The sequence below is a fragment of the Salvelinus alpinus genome, chromosome 3, assembly GCF_045679555.1.
Source record: "Salvelinus alpinus chromosome 3, SLU_Salpinus.1, whole genome shotgun sequence".
Classification (NCBI taxonomy): Eukaryota; Metazoa; Chordata; class Actinopteri; order Salmoniformes; family Salmonidae; genus Salvelinus; species Salvelinus alpinus.
Window position 1 is genome coordinate 73,599,280 of NC_092088.1, and position 24,221 is coordinate 73,623,500.

Consider the following 24,221-nt stretch of genomic DNA (forward strand, 5'->3'; position numbering starts at 1 on the left):
GGCTACTCCCATATACTTTATATTTAACGGATTGTGTCCCTGTTTGTCCCAAATGGCACCCTATTCCCTATAGAGTGCAGTACTTTCATGTTAGAACATTATGTAGGGAATAGGGTGCCATTTGGGATACACTCGCTCTCTTGCACCCCCATTCACAGCTGAGGATTGACCGAGGAATTGAGTGTGTTATTCCAAGGAGAAGCTAGCCTCGTGATATTTTGGAATCGATTTTATTTATCGCAGTATTCTCTACACAGCAAAAGGTTACAATATATTCTCATAAATATTTCCAATACAATTCAAGTGTGTATATCATATCGATTTTTGGATGAAAATAAATGTATGTATTTAACTACAAAAATAAATAAGCTTTTCAATGTTTTACTAGATTTGTATGCATTCACTGAAAATTCAATTGACTATATCAAATAAATACAATTGATACAGCACAAACTACAGTACTCTCCCTATCACTAACGATAACATGAGCATGGACTTAGGGCTCGATTCAATCTGTAGCGCTGAAGATCTGCATTGTAGCGTGGTTGAAATGTAAAGTTAATTTCCGATTGAGCTGACATATGCAGCGTTTACCGTGAATAGAGGGCGTCACGAAAGGGGAAACATTGCCTTTAAATGTGAATCAAGCTATAATGCTGATATTCTGCGCTACTGCAATCAGTATCAATCAATGCCTTAGATTCCATAATATGAGTGGAACCACACATTAGACCATTATCAATATATAGAGAAAGTATTATCCCAAATGGCAGCCTATTCCCTATATAGTGCACTACTTTTGAGCAAAGTCCTGGTCAAAAGTTGTGCAATATAAAAGGAAAAGGGTGCCATTAGGGAAGCAATCAAAATAAGAAACTCAAAAACCAGCATATCAACACCACTACTACATTCCCATTCATTTGCATACGTCACACAAACAGGTAACACATTTCTTCTTCCACAGAATCACCACATCCACTTGATGAAACGGTATGAAACAATCCTACACATAATCTCTACTACCTATACCTATGGAAATACCTCTAGAAATACTGTACTGTAAGCATATCAGTCAAAGGTTTAAAGCAAATCTGTTTATGTTTTGTATGGACTCATATACAGGTACAACAACAAGTAGACATTTTTTTATAGATTTTTAAGCTTTTTTAAGTGCACTTAACGTGCATTTCTAATACTTTTTTTCCTCATTGTGCATGCATAGGGAACTAGAGAGAGAAAGGAGGAGAGGGTGACTATGTGAGGTATAAAGTGAGAAGAAGTACATCTGATAAAATACTTGCCCTTGTCACCTGGTTCACATTCAAATGTCCAGCAAAATACATTATTAACACAAAACAACAATAACATGTAACAGCAACAATTAACATTTAAACACTCTTGACTTGGATATTTGTGATAGTAATGAAACATTTACAAGGACAAACTGACAGGTTTTGAACATGAGACCATCATCAAAAACATGCAGGGTTTTGATTGTTACAATAAGACACTTCTCTATTACACACAAAAGGACATTACTGTATTATATGTTCTAACACATTCTACATTCTACTGTGACCAAAATATTGCTGAGTACCAAAAATAGCTAAGATAATGAATAGATTTCATATGAATTGCATGTGCAAGCCTTGCTGCGTAAGCTATTTAATTATTGCACAGTATAGCCTTGAATGACTGTATTTTATTCTTAATGTTTCTACACTACTACTAGTATACTATAGAAACATACACATAATGATTCACGTTACATTATCACCACTTAGTGAGTAAAGCTCAGTTCATCCTACTGAACTGATGCAGTAGGTAACACAGACATTTTCATTACTCAAACTATTGCGTCACATATACACATATAGGACATGATAAATATGGTTCACAGCACAAATATACTGATACATAGCAACTGTTGCAACTGAATTAAGAATCATTGAAGTATTTTTTTTCTCAAGCAATGAGCTCCTGTATATCCGTCAACTGTTATTCTTCACATATCATTTATTTCATATAATTTCTTAACAAACGTAAGTAAAAAATATAGAACATTAAAGTGCCTGTCATCCTTTAGACTTTACCTGATAGAAATCCCTTTTTGCCATCGTCCTTATATTGACGATCTTATACCTAGTTTACTTCAATCCCATTAGATACAATATGATTGTTTGCATGACAAATGTGAATAATGGTATATTCCGGTATATATTTAGGAGTTGTTTCAACAAAGCTGATGAATATATGTTGAGCGTACATACACTGAGATCCTTTAGGAGCTAGTTCATTCATCCTCTCGGTGAAGAGGAGCTGTCCGTCACTACAGTGCTGAAATAGCAGGCATGGCTTTAGTTTCCTATTAGTAGACCAGATATCTCTGCTCTGTCTAGACTCTCACACAGTGTCAATGATGAATGAGAGTCTACAACTATGTTTTTTTCCATGTTTAATTCTTTGTAGTCATTATAGCTAAATTATTAACTCTTAGTTTTATGTACATAGTTACATAGTTAAAGCTTCATATTTTCTGATTGAATTGAGAGAATAAGTCGTGAAACAAAAACCTGATTGCACAAACATGAAAATACACACAGGACAACTAGTTAACACTCCTTTTACGATATACCGGGATGCGTCGGAAGTTGAGTGTGACTCTGAAGCTGTCATAATATGGACACTGTAAAGCTACATTGGTATGAATTACTTCCCTGTTTTCTGAAGTATGCTTGGAAGCTTGCTGCCTGCTCCTTGGTTATTCTCACCCGCCTTCGAGGCAGCAGGAGCAGCGCTGCTCTGAGGCTTATTACTCTTCCTGCACAGATCCCTCATCTCTACGAGGCCCTCGTCCAGAGCCTTGATGAACACTGCCGAGCAGGTCTCGGTGCTACCGTGGAAGCTGGTCACGCTGAAGAGGAGGTGGTCTGACTGGGGGTTGTAGCAGCACCCGTACCCGTTAGGAACAACCGGGCCATAGCAGCAGAACATCTCCACTGTGGTTGGGACCTGAGGAAGATGTATACCAGTTAATACCCATCTACCAGTGGTTAATACCCATCTACCAGTGGTTAATACCCATCTACCAGTGGTTAATACCCATCTACCAGTGGTTAATACCAATCTACCAGTGGTTAATACCAATCTACCAGTGGTTAATACCAATCTACCAGTGGTTAATACCAATCTACCAGTGGTTAATACCAATCTACCTGCCCCGTCATTCAGGGCAGGTGGGGCACCTTTTTGTTGTCTGTTTTGCATGTTATTTTGGCATTAATATGTGTCACATATCAGTTTGCAAACAATGTAAATAATCATTCAGTTAATAAAGCCGCATACAAGCATGGTCTCTTTTTTGCTTTCTTGTGTAAGACAGCTCCAAAATGCAGGTGTTTCAGCCTAGATCAGTGCTTTCTGTGGTGGAGGGGCACCCAGCGGACAACACAGAGTTTAGGGATTGGTAATGCCCATCCAAGAAAGCTCAAGATCATTGGATGCAGATAAAATGACGTTAAATCTACCGTAGCTTTGATTGGACTGATCATGTCAATATCATACTTTCAAAATCTTAGCTGGCAAACTAGACAAGCAGTCATTATCATGAATCAAGTCGACAATCTACTGGCAAATCCTTTTCAGTCCTTGTCATTTGAAGAAAAATTATAGATAAAACGTATAGGTGCTCATCGGCTATTGGACATAAACATTAAAATTCAACAATGATGGGTTGGAAGGAATCAGGGGCTAACTGCAAGCATTGCAAAGCAGTCACTAGCCTGCTATTCAGTGGAGAGGGTATGTAGTCCAAGTCTGGGTTTAAGGGTCTCTTTTCCAAGCTTAAAAGGATAAACATTCACATGCAACACCATGGACCAGAAAAGGTTGAATACATTGGCCATGCTGTCAATCCAGCATGACTTCTGCCACGTTCAAAACAACTGGAAACTTGGAACTGGGAAATCTCAGACTTCAGTGAATTCAAGACAATTGGGAACTTGGAAAAAAACGAGTTCCGACTGGGAAAATATGTTTTGAACGGTCATCCAACTGGGAATTTCGAAGTCGGGAACTCGCGCCTCTTTCTAGAGCTCCAACCTGAAGATCACTGACATCATGATTCGACCATGTTCTTTTCGAGTTCCCATTTGTCTTGAAAGCACCATAAATCCAAAGAATGCCAGACTTTGATGACAAAGTTTGATGACAAAATTTACCCACAACAAGGACCGCCGTGCCACCTTCCTGTTCAAGTGAGCACAGCAGGGGGGTACCGGTACGGAGTCAATGTGCGCGGGTACAGGTTAGTCGAGGTAGTTCAGGCAATTTGTACATGTAGATAGGGGTAAAGTGACTAGGCATAGATAATAAACAGCGAGTAGCAGCAGTGGCCCCCCCACTGCTGCTACTCGGGGGGGGGGTTCAATGCAAATAGTTTGGGTGGCCGTTTGATTAATTGTTCAGCAGTCTTATGGCTTGGGGGTAGAAGCTGTTAAGGATCCTTTTGGACCTATACTTGGGGCACCAGGACCGCTTGCCGTGCGGTAGCAGAGAGAACAGTCTATGACTTGAGTGACTGGAGTCTTTCAAAAATGTTGGGGCCTTCCTCTAACACCTAGTATAGAGGTCCTGGATGGCAGGAAGCTTGGCCCGAGTGATGTACTGGGCCATACACACTAACCTCTGTAGCACCTTACGGTCGGATGCCGAGCAGTTGCACTACCAGGAGGTGATACAACCGGTCAGGATGCTCTCGATGTTGCAGCTGTAGAAATTTTTGAGGATCTGGGGACCCATGCCAAATCTTTTCAGTCTCGAGTGGGAATAGGCGTTGTCATGCCCTCTTCACGACTGTCTTGGTGTGTTTGGACCATGATAGTTTGTTGGTGATATGGACACCAAGGAACTTGAAGCTCTCGACCCGCTCCACTACAGCCCCATCGATGTGAATGGGGGTGTGTTCGGCCCTGCTTTTCCTGTAGTCCACGATCCTTTGTCTTGCTCACGTTGAGGTAGAGTTTGTTGTCCTTGCACCACACTGCCAGGTCTTTGACTTCTTCCCTATAGGCTCTCATCATTGTCGGTGATCAGGCCTACCACTGATGTGGCGTCAGCAAGCTTAATGATGGTGTTGGAGTCGTGCTTGGCCACGCAGTTGTGGGTGAACAGGGAGTACAGGAGGGGACTAAGCATGCACCCCTGAGGGGCCCCGTGTTGAGGATCAGCGTGGCAGATGTGTTGTTGCCTTACTACCTGGGAGCGGCCCGCCAGGAAGTCCAGGATCTAGTTTCAGATGGAGGTGTTTAGTCGCAGGGTCCTTAACTTAGTGATGAGCTTTGTGGGCACTATGGTGTTGAACGCTGAGCTGTAGTCAATGAACAGCATTCTCACATAGATGTTTATTTTGTCCAGGTGGGAAAGGGCAGTGTGGAGTGCAATTTCGATTTTGTTATCTTTGTGGATCTGTTGGGGTGGTATGCAAATTGGAGTGGGTCTAGGATTTCCGGGATGATGGTGTTGATGGTGTTGTTTGAGCCAAGACCAGCCTTTCAAAGCACTTCATGGCTACAGACGTGAGTGCTACAGGGCGGTAGTCATTTAGGCAGGTTAGCTCCGCGTTCTTGGGCACAGGGACTATGGTGGTCTGCTTGAAACATGTAGGTATTACAGACTCTGTCAGGGAGAGGTTGAAAATGTCAGTGAAGACACTTGCTCTGAGTACACGTCCTGGTAGTCTGTCTGGCCCTGCGGCCTTGTGAATGTTGACCTGTTTAAAGGTCTTGCTCACATCGGCTACGGAGAGCGTGATCACACAGTCATCCGGAACAGCTGGGGCTCTCATGCATGCTTCAGTTTTGCTTGCCTCGAAGCGAGAATAAAAGGCATTTAGCCCATCTGGTAAGCTCACGTCGCTGGGCAGTTTGCGGCTGGGTTTCCCTTTGTAGTTGGTAATAGTTTGCAAGCCCTGCCACATCCGACGAGCATCAGAGCAAGTGTAGTAGGATTCAATCTTAGTTCTGTATTAACACTTTGCCTGTTTGATGGTTCATCGGAGGGCATAGCGGGATTTCTTACAAGCGTCCAGATTAGTGTCCCGCTCCTTGAAAGTGGCAGCTCTAGCCTTTAGCTCAGGGTTAATATTGCTAAAATTGCCACTGCCATCTACTCAGGTATACTCAGGTATACTTTAACTAGGGATTTATAAGTAGTTATATAAACTGTTACTGATTACTTCATAGATGATTTATATATATATATGTAATGAATAGTTATAACACAATTGGTTGAAATAATGTTATTGTCATCTAGCTGCTTGTCAAATATTGAGATTAGAGGTATGCATGCATGATTTTGGATAAAAGCGTCTGCTAAATTGCACATATTATAGAGCATATATTATGGCTGCACTAGCAATAGCTACATAGCAAAGCGATGACTAGAGGGTATACCTGACTGGTGGAGAGAATGAACTGGTTACTGGCCACATAGGTTTCATCTGTGAAGATCTGCGGCCTCTCCATCTTGAGCTCTTGTGCGATCTCTCTGAGTCCGAGAAGGTGATTGTCTATTCCCAACCCTGTAATAGCCTGTGAAACACCAAGAACCCTTAGCGCTCCATGTATTTAAGCTAGCCCAATTCAATCAGATCTGTTTTAGCCAACATCTGCATAGCTTTTTGCGGTGTCTGAGGTGGAACTGCGTTAGAGCAGTCAAATCCACAAGTGGCTACCAGCATTATAACTAAAGCGGACATTGCCACTGGCAGCACAGAGTTGCATTAAGAGAAATCCCATGCAGCCTTGTTTACAAGTTCGAACACTGGAATGTGAGATGTAATCTACACCTCGATTAGGCCGATAGAAATCCTCATTATTTAGTTTAATGATTTTCAATTTGAGCGTCATTATTTCTATATAGGCTACACTCTCTCTTTCTGAACTTTTAATGCGAGTGGGGCGGGTGTGGCTTCGTGACAAGGATCACAAGAGCAGCTGATCTGATTTGACAGCTCCAACGCCGTTCCACCGCCAACAACGGCAAAACATCGCCGGTTAATGCTTTATCTGATTGAATCTAGGCCTTGAATAAGATGTTTCTCTTTACCAAATGGACTTATGCAATGGACAGTTTATTCAAATATCTGCACTTACTGTGATTGTGTAATTTGTCTGGGCGTTAATTGCATCCCACAATCGTTTCATCTTTTCAGAATCCTGTAAAATTGAATACAAACAAGATCACAATAAATAATTACATTAAGTCTTATGAGCTAAATATGATTACTCCACTTTGAACATGTTATGAGAGGAGACAAGGAGTCATATGAGAGATTGTGCTTGAAATATGTAGAGGGATCAGCTGCTTTTGTGTGTGTGTGTGTGTGTGTGTCTGTGTGTGTGTGTGTGTGTGTGTGTGTGTGTGTGTGTGTGTGTGTGTGTGTGTGTGTGTGTGTGTGTGTGTGTGTGTGTGTGTGTGTGTGTGTGTGTGTGTGTGTGTGTGTGTGTGTGTGTGTGTGTGTGTGTGTGTGTGTGTGTGTGTGTGTGTGTGTGTCTGTGAGTGTGTGTGTGTGTGTGTGTGTGTGTGTGTGTGTGTGTGTGTGTGTGTGTGTGTGTGGCTGGAACAACGGACTCTCGACTCTGGTGGGAGGGAGGCGGTGGCACCAGTTAAGAGGACATGATGAACAGTATAATGGGAGTAGCCCAGTAATTGGGGGTCTAAGTAAGAAAAATGACTCACAGAGAGAGATGCCTTCTCGTCCGTCATGGCCTTCACAAAGGCCAGAGCCTCGGAGGTAGCTGAGCGGATGTTGTCCACCCGGCCCTCATGGAAACGACGGATAGATGCACTTTCATAAGTGGACACCAGCCTTCCATTGCATCTGAGAAATCAAAAAGAAAAAATATATAATTACTGTATATCAATGGAGACACTTCCATAAATTCACTTTATGTGTGACCAACGAAACAAAGTTCCTTGAGGTTTTTGTTGTTTTAAAATGACTATCATTACTTAGCAAACAATGTACCAAAAGTCTTAATTTGTCAAAACAACCAACCACATGTTATTTTAGATACATTTCATACAGGTGTACTATACCTGTAGAATGCCAGTTGTAGAGCCACCTGTATGTATGCATCTGGGCTCATCTTCTGTTTCTTGATGAATTCTTTTCCATAGACCTCAAACTTGTGCACATCCATGTCCAGATCTCTAACCAGCCTGAGGAATAGAAAACAATGATGAATATGAAACAACGTTTGGATTCAAAATGCATTGGTTATTGTAGTGAGAGGGTAAGATTAAGGGTAGATTACTAGATGGCACGGCTATGCTGTGTGTGTGTGTGTGTGTGTGTGTGTGTGTGTGTGTGTGTGTGTGTGTGTGTGTGTGTGTGTGTGTGTGTGTGTGTGTGTGTGTGTGTGTGTGTGTGTGTGTGTGTGTGTGTGTGTGTGTGTGTGTGTGTGTGTGTGTGTGTGTGTGTGTGTGTGTGTGTCTTACCTCTGTAGTCTCTCAGCAGAGGCCTTCAGGAGGCTCTGGATGTGAGGTGTGGTCTTCCAGAGCAGTCTGGCAGGAGTAGGAAGCTCCGACACGCTGATGGCCCTCCCCATCTTGGAGGGACTTCCAGTCCTGTGGAGAGAGCACGTCACATGACTTCCTTAGAATCATGCATTATTATTTATAAATGTATTATTCATCAACAGCATGCTGCTTTATGACAGACCTCAAATAATAAAATTTGATTTGATTTGATTAATACATTAGCTCTAAATGTGAAAGATCTGATTTAAGATGTATAATGTAATAAACTGGCTGTTAACTATATTGCACAGAACCCACAATAGAACCTTGGGGGATACCAGTTGTTAACTCCACATAAATCTACCACCATACGGATGCATTCATGTTTTGTTCCTTTGCTTACATAAATTTCATCAGGTATTCAGTACATGCCACCAGAACGATGCCCTCGAAGGGTGAGTGCTCGCACACTGTTCCGCAGACTCCGTCCTCCCCTACAATAAACTGAAATAGAGGAGGGTTATACATCCTACATGGAACTGTCTACGCTTCTTTCTATTCCATTCCACGGGCCCAGGGCCTTTATTTATAAGCGCTGATCTAGGATCAGGTCAACCCCATCCATATTATCTTATTCTGTATTATCTTCTGTAAAAGGAAAAACTGGTCCTAGATCAGCACTCGGACTCTGAGACACTTCATGAATACGGGTTGTAGTGCCATTGGCATGGCCTTACCTGCATTGGCTTGTCATACCAACGGTTCGCCCCCATCTTCTCATGGCCTCCTCCATGGAGCATCAGCAGGGCTCGGCTGGTATCCCCAACCTCCATCCCACTGGGGTCGTCCAGACACAACACACACAGACACTTCTCAACCACAGCCAATGACTCTCTGTTTACTGAATCTAAGGGAGGGAGGGAGGAAGGGAGACAGACAGACTAGGTCAGTTTATGCAAATATATGTGTTTTCATAGTCTTGCCGTGATTTATTTCGAGTTATTACTATGAAGATATTATTACTTGATATCTGCGTTATTATTATAGTTATGATATAATGCAAACTGTAAGGTGTCTGAAGTGAAACCTTTGATGAGCACTTCTCTAGCCTGGGCCCATTCTGTTCTTCCATCAGACGTCAGCAGACCAAATGGAGGCTGTCTCTCCTCTGAGTTCTCCGCCATCTTCACTATCTTCTCCAACTGGGTTAAAATGTCCATTTCTTTCAGCTTTTTCTTATTTACCACTAGGTCCAACACTAGGTCCAACACAAAGAACTGAGAAGAGGAAAAACAAAAATGTTTGGATTAGGATTCATTTTATTGTACCGGAGGGGAAATTTGTCATGAACATTAAAAGGTGTTAGAATATTTACAGGTTAAAACATACATCTGATTTGATGTGCTTTATTATAGGACCTCAAAATAGATGAATCTAAAGTTCTGCTGTACATCGGTCCATACGGAAGCATACTAACTAAAGTTCTGCTGTACATCGGTCCATACGGTAGCATGCTAACTAAAGTCCTGCTGTACATCGGTCCATACGGTAGCATGCTAACTAAAGTCCTGCTGTACATCGGTCCATACGGTAGCTGGCTAACTAAAGCCCTGCTGTACATCGGTCCATACGGTAGCTGGCTAACTAAAGCCCTGCTGTACATCGGTCCATACGGTAGCTGGCTAACTAAAGCCCTGCTGTACATCGGTCCATACGGTAGCTGGCTAACTAAAGCCCTGCTGTACATCGGTCCATACGGTAGCTGGCTAACTAAAGTCCTGCTGTACATCGGTCCATACGGCAGCTGGCTAACTAAAGTCCTATGTGTCCTGGTCAAAAGTATTGCACTACATAGGGAAAAGGGTGGCATTTGGGACGCAGCCTGATCAATTGTCCTTGTGACTCAAGGTGGCTCTCAGACAAAATGGCAGATTCAATCAGTAATTTAATTTAATATTCTGTTTCTCCACAGGGATGGCTTCTTAATATGTGCCACTGATTGATAGTTCCTGGAACCATCTCTAGGTACGGAAATACTCTCTTTTCCTCGACCTCCCTTTCATGCCTTTTCGTGTGGCGGGAATGAGATTCATTGTAAAAGATAACTCTTGGCTTCCCGCCCTCATAGTCACGGTTACTTTGGCGGTCTTCACATTGTTTGTTGTTTATGTTGACGTTGCTGACGTTTTCCCTTTATGAACTTTGAACCATGACATAAATGATATACATTGCCTTCGGAAAGTATTCAGACCCTTCTGCAAATATAAAATACCTTATTTACATAAGTATTCAGACCCTTTGCTATGAGACTTAAAATTGAGCTAAGGTGTATCCTGTTTCCATTGATAATCCTTGAGATGTGTCTACAACATGTTTGGAGTCCACCTGTGGTAAATTCAATTGATTGGACATGATTTGGAAAGGCACATACCTGTCTATATAAGGTCCCACAATTGACAGTGCATGTCAGAGCAAAAACCAAGCCATGAAGTTGAAGGAATTGTCCGTAGAGCTCCGAGACAGGATTGTGTCGAGGCACAGATCTGGGGAAGGGTACCAGAAAATGTCTGCAGCATTGAAGGTCCCCAAGAACATGGTGGCCTCCATCATTCTTAAATGGAAGAAGTTTGGAACCACCAATGACTCTTCCTAGAGCTGGCCGCCCGGCCAAACTGAGCAATCAGGGGAGAAGGACCTTGGCAAGGGAGGTGACCAAGAACCCGATGGTCACTCCTGCAGAGCTCTAGAGTTCCTCTGTGGAGATGGGAGAACCTTCCAGAAGTACAACCATCTCTGCAGAATTCCACCAATCAGGACTTTATGGTAGAGCGGACGAAACCAAGATTGAACTCTTTGGACTGAATGCCAAGCGTCACGTCTGGAGGAAATCTGGTACCATCCCTACGGTGAAGCATGGTGGTGGCAACATCATGCTTTGGGGATGTTTACAGAGGCAGGGACTGGGAGACTAGTCAGAATCAAGGCAAAGATGAACGGAGCAAAGTACATGTAGATCCTTGATGAAAACCTGCTCCAGAGCGCTCAGGACCTCAGACTGGGGCGAAGGTTTACTTTCCAACAGGACAACGACCCGAAGCACACAGCCAAGACAATGCAGTAGTGGCTTCGGGACAAGTCTCTGAATGTCCTTGAGTGGCCCAGCAAGAACCAGGACTTGAACATCTCTGGAAAGACCTGAAAATAGCTGTGCAGCAACGCTCACAATTCAACCTGACAGAGCTTGAGAGGATCTACAGAGAAGAATGGGAGAAACTCCCCAAATACAGGTGTGCCAAGCTTATAGTGTCATACCCAAGAAGACTCAATGCTGTAATCGCTGCCAAAGGTGCTTCAACAAAGTACTGAGTAAAGGGTATGTATGTTAATGTGATTATTTACTTTTTTTGTAATAAATTTGCAAAAATGAATAACAACCTGTTTTTATTTTGTCATTATGGGGTATTGTGTGTAGATTGAAGAGGATTAAAAAAAATCTATTTTAGAATAAGTCTGTAATGTAACAAAATGGGGTCTGAATACCTTCTGGAGGCACTGTATGTGAGAATGCTATTCATTTACCACAGCTCAGCGTTCAACACTATAGTGCCATCCAAACTTATCACTAAGCTAAGACCTTGGGACTAAACACCTCCTTCTGCAACTGGACTTCCTGACGGGCCGCCTCGAGGTGGTGAGGGTAGGCAACCACACATCCGCCACGCTGACACTCAACACGGGGGCTCCCCAGGGGTGCGTGTTTAGTACCTTCCTGTACTCCCTGTTCACCCATGACTGCATGGTCGCACACAACTCCAACACCCATCATGAAGTTTGCAGAAGACACAACGTGGTAGCACTCCCACATTCACATTGACAGAGCTGTAGTAGAGCGGGTCAAGAGCTTCAAGTTCCTCTGTGTCCACATCACTAAGGAGTTATACAGCTGCAGCATTGAAAGCATCTTGACTTCTGTATCACCGCTTGGTATGGCAACTGCTTGGCATCCGACCACAAGGCGCTACAGAAGGTAGTGCATACATCCCAGGACATCACTGGGGCCGAGCCCCCTACCATCCAGGATCTCTATACCAGGCGATGTCAAAGGAAGAACCTAAATATTTTCAAAAACTCCAACCACCCATAAGGATAGAAAAAAGGTGCCATTTGATACGCAATCTTAAGGCTCAATTCAATCCGTAGCGCTAAAGACCTGTGCTACAGCATAATATAAATTTAAAGGCAATGTTCCCCCGTTCGCTGAGACTGCATTCACGGTAAACGCTGCATACGTCGGCTCAATTGGAAATTACCTTTACATTTCAATCACGCCGCTATGGATTGAATCGAGCCCTTAGTCTCTCTCTGACCTGGTTCTTGCATGCCACGATGATGTGCTCCTGCTCAGTCGACCCAGGCTTGTGGATGACGAGGGTGTCCCTCTTGTGGCCGGGCAGACGGTATGTGTTGAAGAGACGGTAATACTGCTTCATACACAGAGGCGTCCCTGCCAGCTGGCCCCGAGCAAAGTCCACAGGCAACACCCGCCTGTCAGACCCCAAGGCCCAGGAGACACACAGACACAGAGACTCAGACAACCCTCAGCTGCTCTGGAGAGGACATTTATATTCTACATGGTATGTGTACTCTGTTTCTGTATAAATAAATACTTGTTTGTTTTATTTTCTAGATGAGGTCTGTATACTCTGTTTCTATGTGTTATTTATGTTTATGATAAATAGTCCACAAGCAACGCACGCCTGTCAGGCAGCAGGCCCAGGAAACACACAGAGACACAGAGGCATGGGACCTCAGACAACCTCAGCTGCTCTACAGGGCCGTTTTATTCACTTACATTCTAGATCCTTCAAACTCAACTCTGAACCTCGAAGCCAGTTCCACTGCATTTTTTAATTGTTCTCTTCTAATCAGGGACTGATTTAGACCTGGGACACCAGGTGTGTGCAATTAGTTATCAGGTAGAACAGAAAACCAGCAGGCTCTGGACCTCATAAGATAAGAGTTGAATACCCCTGTTCTAGATTGTCTGTATATTGTGTTTATAAATAAAAGTGTTATTTTTCCCCTTCATATTCTAGAATATAGATTATCTTCATACTCTCCTTCTACGGTACAGAATAGAATAGAGTGGACAAACTGTATTTAAGGGCACTCACGTGTCAATACGTTCCTTGTACTCCAGAACTCCTGTGATGAGGTGAGCAGCAAATCTGAGAAGATGGAGAATAGAAAGACTGATTCAGCACACAACATCAATAAGACTGGCACAATACAAAGTGTACATGTAACAGTAGAGTCATTTAATTACTGGCATCCATTATTAAAATATACTCTTCTTATACAATTTACAACATACAATATACAATATATGCGCGATACTCTACAATATACTCTACACTATACTCTACACCATACTCTACAATATACTAAATACTATACTGTACCATATACTCCACCATATACTCCACACACTACTCCACAATATACCCCACACTATACTCCACACTATACTCTACACTATACTCGACTATATACCCCACACTATACTCCACAATATACTATATGCTATACTCCACCATATACTCCACACTATACTCCACACTATACTCTGCCATGTACTCTACACTATACTCTACACCATACTCTACAATATACTAAATACTATACTGTACCATATACTCCACCATATACTCCACACACTACTCCACAATATACCCCACACTATACTCCACAATATACTATATGCTATACTCCACCACATACTCCACACTATACTCCACACTATACTCTACACTATACTCAACTATATACCCTACACTATACTCCACAATATACTATATGCTATACTCCACCATATACTCCACACAATACTCCACACTATACTCTGCCATGTACTCTACACTATACTCTACACCATACTCTACAATATACTAAATACTATACTGTACCATATACTCCACCATATACTCCACACACTACTCCACAATATACCCCACACTATACTCCACAATATACTATATGCTATACTCCACCACATACTCCACACTATACTCCACACTATACTCTACACTATACTCAACTATATACCCTACACTATACTCCACAATATACTATATGCTATACTCCACCATATACTCCACACTATACTCCACACTATACTCTGCCATGTACCCCACACTATACTCCACAATATACTATATGCTATACTCCACCACATACTCCACACTATACTCCACACTATACTCTACACTATACTCAACTATATACCCTACACTATACTCCACAATATACTATATGCTATACTCCACAATATACTATATGCTATACTCCACACTATACTCTGCCATGTACCCTACACTATACTCCACAATATACTATATGCTATACTCCACCATATACTCCACACAATACTCCACACTATACTCTGCCATGTACTCTACACTATACTCTACACTATACTCTTCAATATACTAAATGCTATACTCTCCCATATATTCCACACACCACTCCACACTATACGCTACAATATACTCTACTGTATACTCTACACTATACTCTACAATATACTCTACTGTATACTCTACCATATACTCCACACAATACTCTACACTATACTCTGCAATATACTATACACTATACTGTACACTATACACTATACACTAGACAAGGTAAAAATATGTCGTTCTGTCCCTGAACAAGGCAGTTAACCCACTGTTCCCAGGCCTTAAATTTGTAAATAAGAATTTGTTCTTAACTGACTTGCCTGGTTAAATAAATAATTAAAATATGTATTACTGAATTGTAACTATATAATTGTTCTGCATGTGGACATTTTATTCATCCATATTCCTAATTTAAATATCCACATATACTGATTGACAAACAGTTCCAGGCTGTTCCTTTAACATCTCCATCTGCTCATAATACTTCAAATGCACGCAAGACACACCACAACCCCTCCCCCCTTTTCTTATTGGAGAGCTATAATTACATTTCTACTAGATTATTGGGCTATGCTGTGTGTGTGTGTGTGTGTGTGTGTGTGTGTGTGTGTGTGTGTGTGTGTGTGTGTGTGTGTGTGTGTGTGTGTGTGTGTGTGTGTGTGTGTGTGTGTGTGTGTGTGTGTGCGTGCGTGTGCGTGTGTGTGCGTGTGCGCGTGCGTGCGCACGTGTGTGTGTGTTTACGTGCGTACGTGTGTGTGTGTGTTTTCGTGCGTGCGTGTGTATCGAGATAGGGAACAAAACACAACGCCACGTCAGCCCTGGTGTTTTCTGTCATTTGTCTCAGTGTTTATGTGTTCAAACCCCAGATCAATATACAAAGTGGGCTACACCACACACACACAAACATACACACACAGATACTTATTACCCCCCCCAACCACACATTCACCACCACACCCCTGTATGGAGGCTGAGGATGGGGAGGAGGAGGGCAGCCAGCTAAGCAGGCCACCAGTCTCAGCGGACTGCTTAGATCTTTCACTCCCAATCTAATAAGAGTCTCTGTCGGTCTATTAGCAGGCTGTTCTGGAGGTCCTGCTAGTTTTCACTTAGCTCACTATGAGCTGACAAAAGCTAATGTTGACTTACAGTACACAGTCTGCATCTGGATGGTCTTGTGTGTGTGTGTGTATGTGTGTGCTTGTGTTTGTGCATGTGTGTGTGCGTGTGTGTGTGTGTGTGTGTGTGTGTGTGTGTGTGTGTGTGTGTGTGTGTGTGTGTGTGTGTGTGTGTGTGTGTGTGTGTGTGTGTGTGTGTGTGTGTGTGTGTGTGTGTGTGTGTGTTTGTGTGTTTGTGTGTGTTTGTTTGTGTGTTGTCTGTCAGGCTGGCAGACCACAGCTCATTTAATAAGCAGCAGAGATGTAGAGAAGAGATGATGCAGACTGGCTACTGATACTCTCCACGTACTGCAGCTTGTAAATCTGGTTTAGTTTATGCCTGCTGAAAACATTGTTGTAATCTGGTTTGGTTTGTGCCTGTTGAAAACATTGTTGTAAATCTGGTTTGGTTTGTGCATGCTGAAAACATTGTTGTAAATCTGGTTCGTTTATGCCTGTTGTAAATCTGGTTTGGTTTATGCCTGTTGAAAACATTGTTGTAAATCTGGTTTGGTTTATGCCTGTTGAAAACATTGTTGTAAATCTCTCACCAAGTTGGTTTACAGTACAGGACAGGAAGCATAGTAGCCATGTATTGCATTGCACCAGCACCATTGTATATTGCAGTATAATACAATATTGTACTCTGTATATTGTATTTACCATTATATATTTGGATAGCTTCTAGTTGTGGAGTGATTCAGGATGAGAAAATGCAACAACAACAAAAATAATGAACTATCTAAATAAGTAAGTACCTAGTTCAAACATTCAAAATCATCTCAATGTACATAGTCTCTTGTCAGAGTAGCTGATTTGGTTTTGGGTGCCGAGATTACTACAGTATGTACATTACTCCCTGTTGTCAAGTATAATTCAACTGGTTGTCAGTCAAACAGCACTAATCTTATTCACAATGAGGAAGTGAGTCTTTCACATACCTGAGTGAGTCTTTCACATACCTGAGGGAGTATTTCACATACCTGAGTGAGTCTTTCACATACCTGAGGGAGTATTTTCACATACCTGAGTGAGTCTTTCACATACCTGATGGAGTATTTCACATACCTGAGGGAGTATTTCACATACCTGAGTGAGTCTTTCACATACCTGAGTGAGTATTTCACATACCTGAGTGAGTCTTTCACATACCTGATGGAGTATTTCACATACCTGAGGGAGTATTTCACATACCTGAGGGAGTATTTCACATACCTGAGTGAGTATTTCACATACCTGATGGAGTATTTCACATACCTGAGGGAGTATTTCACATACCTGAGTGAGTCTTCCACATACCTGAGGGAGTATTTCACATAACCGAGTGAGTCTTTCACATACCTGATGGAGTATTTCACATACCTGAGTGAGTCTTTCACATACCTGATGGAGTATTTCACATACCTGAGGGAGTATTTCACATACCTGAGTGAGTCTTTCACATACCTGAGGGAGTATTTCACATACCTGAGGGAGTATTTTACATACCTGAGTGAGTCTTTCACATACCTGATGGAGTATTTCACATACCTGAGTGAGTCTTTCACATACCTGATGGAGTATTTCACATACCTGAGTGAGTCTTTCACATACCTGAGGGAGTATTTCACATACCTGAGGGAGTATTTCACATACCTGAGGGAGTATTTCACATACCTGAGTGAGTCTTTGCGATCTTTAAAGTTTTGTTTTGGGAAGACCATGGCAGGATTGGAGTTGACTGGTAGGGCCAATCTCTGATTCAAATACATATCCTCTAGCCAGTAGTCATAAACCTGAGAGAGTGAGAGATAGAGATGGCGAGAGAGAGAGAGGGAGAGAGAGAGAACACAGGCACAAGGCCTCCACTTTGTCCATCCATGTTGACAAGGTGCCAAAAACTGCTCCTGCAGGTTTTTAAACTGTGGTTTTGTTGAACTGGCTTTAAACACAATACTGAAAACGTATTCTTAGAAGGGAATCTCATGGGCATCAGTGTGAGAAGCCATCAATATCATGAGTGCACTGGATATCATAGCAAGATGGAGGGGAGTAGAGGAGGTGAGAGGCTGCAGCAGGAGGAGTGGGAGTTTGATAGAGAACAGAGAGAAAGAGAGGACAAAAAGACTACAGGAGGAGAGGAGGAAAGAGGCTGCAGCAGGAGTGGGAGTTTGATAGATAACAGAGAGAAATAGAGGACAAAAGGACTAGAGGAAAAGAGGAGAGAGGCTGCAGCAGGACGAGTGGGAGTTTGATAGATAACAGAGAGAAAGAGAGGACAAAAGAACTTGAGGAGGAGAGAGGCTGTGGCAGAGGAGTGGGAGTTTGATAGATATCAGAAAGCTACTTTAATTCAGGACTGACTGATCATCTAAGTGGCCAGTGATGGATCGGTCCTGCAGACACCAAGTGGCAGATCTGATAGATCTATGGCCACAGCTTTAGTTCTTTCCTCCTTCCGTTGCCAGCTGTTATTGATGGTCCAAGTGTATTGGGCCATTTATGGAGTTGATAGTGTCTTCAATCACAGTGTGGAGACTCTACAGTCTTTATGGACAGGTCTCCAATGGGTTATCAAAGGAGATTGTTTAGCTTTCCGTTATCGACACACTCCTGATATATCACACCTTTAGGTCGTGTTTACTTCTACTTGTGCTCTACAATGTTTCAACCTGAAGTGATGTCGAAGTATACTGTACACGCTTAGAAAAAAGTCTCCCAGTGTCTGGTGGAAAGCAGACTGAACCAGGTTTTCCTATAGGATTTTGCCTTTGCTTAGCTCCAGTCAGTTACTTTTTTTATCCTGAAAAAACTCCCCAGTCCATAACGAATACAAACATACCCATAACATGATGCAGCCACCACTTTGCTTGAAAATATGGAGAGTGGTACTTAGTAATGTGTTGTATTGGATTTGCCCCAAACATAACACTTTGTATTCAGGACAAAAATTGAATTTTTTTCAGTATTACTTTCATGCCTTGTTGCAAACATGATGCATGTTTTGGAATATTTTATTCTGTACAGCCTTCCTTCTTTTCACTCTGTCAGTTAGGTTAGTATTGTGGAGTAACTACAATGTTGTTGATCCATCCTCAGTTTTCTCCTATCACAGCCATTAAACTCTGTAACTGTTTTAAAGTCACCATTGGCCTCATGGTAAAATCCCTGAGCGGTTTCCTTCCTCTTCGGCAACTGAGTTAGGAAGGACACCTGTCTCTTTGTAGTGACTGGGTGTATTGATACACCATCCAAAGTGTAATTAATAACTTCACCATGCTCAAAGGGATATTCAATGTCTGCTTATTTGTTTATTTGTTCTACTCATCTCTGCGAAGCATTGGAAAAGCTTCCTGGTCTTTGTGATTGAATCTATGTTTTAAATTCACTGCTCGACTGAGGGACATTACAGATAATTGTATATCTGGGGTACAGAGATGAGGTAGTCATTAAAAAATGATGTTAAACACTATTATTGTCCTGCAACTTCTTATGTGACTTGTTAAGCACATTTTTACTCCTGAACGTATTTAGGCTTGCAATAACAAAGGGGTTGAATACTTATTGACTCAAGACATTTCAAAATTTTCTTTTTTAATTCATTTGGAAACATTTGGAAAAACATAATTCAACTTTGACATTATGGGGTATTGTGTATAGGTTAGTGACATTAAATCTAAATGTAATCCATTTTAAATGCAGCCTGTAACATAACAAAATATGGAAAAAGTCAAGGGGTGTAAATACTTTCTGAAGGCACTGTACATGGAACCCAAAAGGATTCCACCTGGAACCAAAAGGGTTCTACCTGGAGCTAAAAGGGTTCTAATTGCAACAAAAAATATTCTAGATAGCACAATATTTTCTAAGAGTGTAGAAGTATAAGGGTATACTACTTTGCATGCTTCACACATGTGGGAACTAAAAGGTAAACTGGCATCCCATCCCACACCAAATCGGACTTATGTTTCAAAACAATAGAAACCTAACAAGGATCACACTCCCACAGTGGCTAACAGAATGTATTTGAATGTTTACATTTACTAGAGGGTCTTATCTGCCTCCCAAATGACACCTTATTCCCTATAGTGCACACTACCTTTGACCAGAGCCCTTGCACTATATAGGCAATAGGGTGCCATTTGGGACACAGTGCTTGTCTGAGTGATGGAGGGAGGGAGTTTACCCAGTTGTATGTCTTGTCACTCCTCTCCAGTAGTTTCTTCTGCAGCAGCTCTCCAGTGCCGCCTGGCTCTCCAAACTTCACCACGATGGCTTTAGTCTTCTGATATTGTTCCTCCTTCACCAGATGTTTCATACAGCTCAGGTACATGTCCAGAGTCTGTTTCAGGGGTGGGACAGGCACCTTGGGCAGGACCTAACATTGTGAGATCAATCAATCAGACCCTCTGTAATGGTTGGATTGGGATAAATATTGACTCAATGATGCTGCACCCAAAAGGACAAAATGTGTTCATCATTATAAGGAAGCTGTTTTCCTGCCTGTAGGCATGTATTCATTCGTCTGAGCATTAAAATACCAAATTTTCTTCCTGAAGTTTCTCTTTAAAGCTTGTATTCTTAGAACCTGAGTGAATTATTAATTCGAACTGCTTGAAGCCAAGTCGAGAATTAATTTTACAGCGCCCTGTGGGATACGAAAACGCTCCTTTTGATCGAAACAGCTATGGTTATTTTATATTGAATAAAATGCTAATGGAAAGTGCTGTATATGGAGTGGGAGTAAGTGTGTTGAGTGTTGACTAATTATTTGTCCCAATTTGGCATGATATGTTTGAATCAGTTCTGTCATTCTGGCCAGTGTAACTTGTGAGAATGGGTTACCTACACACTAAAATAAAAGGGTTCTATATAGTGCCAAATAAGGGTTAATATGGCTTGTAACCATAGTGAAACACTTTTTGGTGCTATATAGAACATTTATGGAGAATGGCTCTATAAATAATGTTTTCAATCTGAAATGTTCTTTGAAGAACAATACAGGGTTTTTAATTAGGGTTTAATAGCCATAATGCATTGTTAAACTTTCGCAAGACTTTATTACTGTTTTTATTGATGGGTTGAATAAAGTGTGCCAGCATTTAGTCAAACGTTCTCAATTGACACAAGGCCATATGTGAGTCTTTAACAAGACACAATCACTGGCCATAGGCATAAGTAAAATGTTATAATAAAACTCAACACAACCGCTTATAATACAACACAACAAATTAAATAAACTGGAATGACACTCTCACTCACGGTTGCACAAAAAGAGCTGTGCGCAAACCACGCCCCAACATATTCTAATGAACCAACTGCCATACATGTTAATCCTCACTAAAAGAGGAAAGAACCCTTATCTGAACTGCAAATAACCATTGAAGGGCTCGAAGGGATTATTCGGGTCATTATGGTTCCACATAGAACCATCACCCTTCCCAAAGTCCTTTGAGGAACCCTTATTTTTAGTGTGTAAATCAAATGTGAAATAGGTATGACTGAATGGAGAGGTTGGTGATATTTTACCTTGGAATTAGCCCCAAGCGAATGGCCACTCTTGGGGGAGATCCATTAGAATCGTATCGTTCTGAATTCAATTTTGTTTAATTAATTGATCCCCAGTGGGCAATTGAAGTGTCACACCACGGGCTTGTGCTTCGTTCATATTCGCCTTAACCTAAACCAATGGTACTGTGTAAATTCTAGTAGCATATAGCTAAAGTGCTCTGGCAACAGAAACGTGAATTTTTGAGACGTTTGACTTCCCGGATTACTTCTCGGTATTCTTTACAATTCGCAGAATGTGTATATCTTCCAACAAAAAAAGGCTCGATAAATTGTCTTTTACATGACAAAGGTTTAGACCGAGAACAATAATTTGGGGGCAAGTATCACTGCTTCCAAAGCTCTGTGTTGGATCATACATTTGCATTACATCCAATCTGAGAGTGTATTTTAATTTCCCAGTTTTGTTAATACCAGTGTAATAAAAGCCTTCCAGTTCTCTAGTGTCTGCCTCTAGCGGACAGTACAAGGACACAGCGTTTCAGCATCCATGTTCTTTTCAGCCCCATGGGCAGCGCCTGTACCTGTTGCACTTGGAATAGCTTTCAAGCTTGTTGCTGCATACTTTTTCTATTGATAATCAGTGCGTTAGTTCTGCAAGACACTTATGAAAATCACTTCTCATTACAATTTGTTAAGAAATAGAACAAGTAAGAAGCCAATTTGTATCAATAAATGCATACTTGGGAAAACAATTAAGGCTACAAAAAGGACTGTGGTACATGTCAAGGTAAGAAACGAATTCCCTAAAATAGTGTCTCAGCAACGGTACTTTGTCAGTCACAAGCAACATTGTGATAAAACAGCAACAATGTAAACTGAGTGAAACAAGTAAAGCAAGCAGATTTTAGATTATGCTAATTACCACCAATAAATGACTATCGATTCAGTTATTGTTACTCACTTTTGCGACGACCTGAATAACATAGACCTACTACAATTCACCTTATAATGTTGTCCGATAAAGCCTACATTTTCATAATATGCCCGTATAGATAAAGCAAAGATTTGTTTTCGAAATAGTTGATAGCAAGTTACAGCCAGACACAATCCTTATTAAACAATTCATTACCCTCAGTGTTTAATTTTTTTTGAATGTATCGATTTAGTGCATAAAGAATATTAGTATATCGATATAAATATAACCTAAGACTTTCATACATAGCTTTCCCTTCGGCCTTTCGGCGGCTCTCTCTCCAGGATAGGCATGTTGTTATCCAGTCAGGATCGGTCAGGAGGAATTCAAACTCACAAGAGTTGGTTGAAGTTCAGCCTTCTGCATGAAGCCGGTACATCCAAATAATTCAAAACAAAGGAAAAAAGCGATTACTTTAAAATAGGATTGCTACGTTATAACTGTCACTGTCGAGTTCGTATTATAAATTAGATTTAAAAACCAAAATCGTATCACCAGGTGTTGATATGGTATGCATTAGTGTTAAATATAATATATTATTCTATTCAGCATAGATAAATTATAGATACATAACTACAATCCCAATCTTTCCATAAGTATTAATCGAGGAGCTGTCTCCTTCCAAGTCATCCAAACTAACCACATCGTGCACCTGTTATTAACTTAGTGAACTAGGCATATTTGTGAATAATGAGGATAAGAGAAAATATTTCCGCTTACCTGCGAAATGGATGCCTTCCTTCACTTCTCAAGAGGTCAAAAAGGTTTGCAACAAGATTAAATAGTGTCCCGCGTACGTGCATAGAACTAACATAACTAAATCCTTTGACGCGAACGAATGATCGTTCCCCCTTCTGTCTCACGCTTCATGATATTCACTCCTAGCTCACACCCATTGCAAGGCTTTGACTTTTAAAGCGCGCTTGCTTAGTAAAGATGCTCTAGGTGTTTGTCTGTCTCTACCTACCCCGCAAGCAGCAAACTCCTCCCATCGAAATCTATTCGTGGAACATATTATTTGACAGCTTGGCTTGCTTCCCCTGCCCACCTCTGACAAAGTATGAAAATGATCTTGAGATAGTAGTAGCTACAAGCCGGGTTAGCCCGTATTACTTTATTGTTGAATTTAGAGTGTGTCGGGGGAAAGAAGGGGCTTTTCCTGAGTTTGAGAGCTGAAAATCAACGAATAGCTTGACTACCTACACTTGGTTGTGGAGAGAACAATATCGTTAGAACCGTTCTCCTTGTGGGGCGTCTGCTGTGAGCTTTCACAGCGCGTGTCAACTTTCAGAACCACGGACAGCGCCAGCTAGTTGCACCATGACTTTACGCACCACCAAGTAGACGTTTACATGACGTTACAGGAACTAAATCATTCTTAAATAATAAGAATAAGGTTCGCATTTCTCTCTCTCTCGCTCTCTCTCTGCCCCTCTCACTCACACACCCATAAAACACGCACTCTCTCTCTGTCTCTCGTGCGTAAAGCTTTTGATGAATGATGTAATCTATAAACCCCACAGTGAAACGATCAGTTGGTTGAAGTATCATATTCGATACCCGTATTTCAAAAGGGCAAACTATTCGTTGATTATCTTTACAGTATGGGTTGAATAA

At 41.6% G+C, this 24,221-nt stretch overlaps 1 protein-coding gene across 1 annotated transcript; it reads right to left on the reverse strand.

Annotated features, from left to right (window-relative positions):
* Positions 1-214: 214 nt before the first annotated feature.
* Positions 215-23,664, reverse strand: LOC139571269 (choline O-acetyltransferase-like). The gene is made up of 15 exons (XM_071393975.1): positions 23,325-23,664; positions 22,850-22,964; positions 20,307-20,498; positions 17,798-17,916; positions 13,698-13,751; positions 12,891-13,068; positions 9,611-9,800; positions 9,261-9,430; positions 8,927-9,027; positions 8,503-8,631; positions 8,101-8,223; positions 7,741-7,882; positions 7,155-7,217; positions 6,453-6,590; positions 215-3,012 (listed from the first exon to the last, which is right to left on the reverse strand). The coding sequence occupies exons 2-15, from the start codon at positions 22,895-22,897 to the stop codon at positions 2,710-2,712; spliced, it is 1,950 nt and encodes a 649-aa protein (XP_071250076.1). The 5' UTR covers positions 22,898-22,964; positions 23,325-23,664; the 3' UTR covers positions 215-2,709.
* Between the last annotated feature and the right edge of the window lie 557 nt (positions 23,665-24,221).

Excerpts from the sequence above, each read along its gene's own strand:
- LOC139571269 (XM_071393975.1), bottom strand. The coding sequence starts at position 22,897 with ATGCCTATCCTGGAGAGAGAGCCGCCGAAAGGCCGAAGGGAAAGCTAT. Across the intron at positions 17,917-20,306 it reads GTGACAAGACATACAACTGG|GTTTATGACTACTGGCTAGA; the intron begins GTAAACTCCCTC and ends TCACTCTCTCAG. Across the intron at positions 8,632-8,926 it reads GAATACCTGATGAAATTTAT|GACTGGAAGTCCCTCCAAGA; the intron begins GTAAGCAAAGGA and ends CTCTCTCCACAG.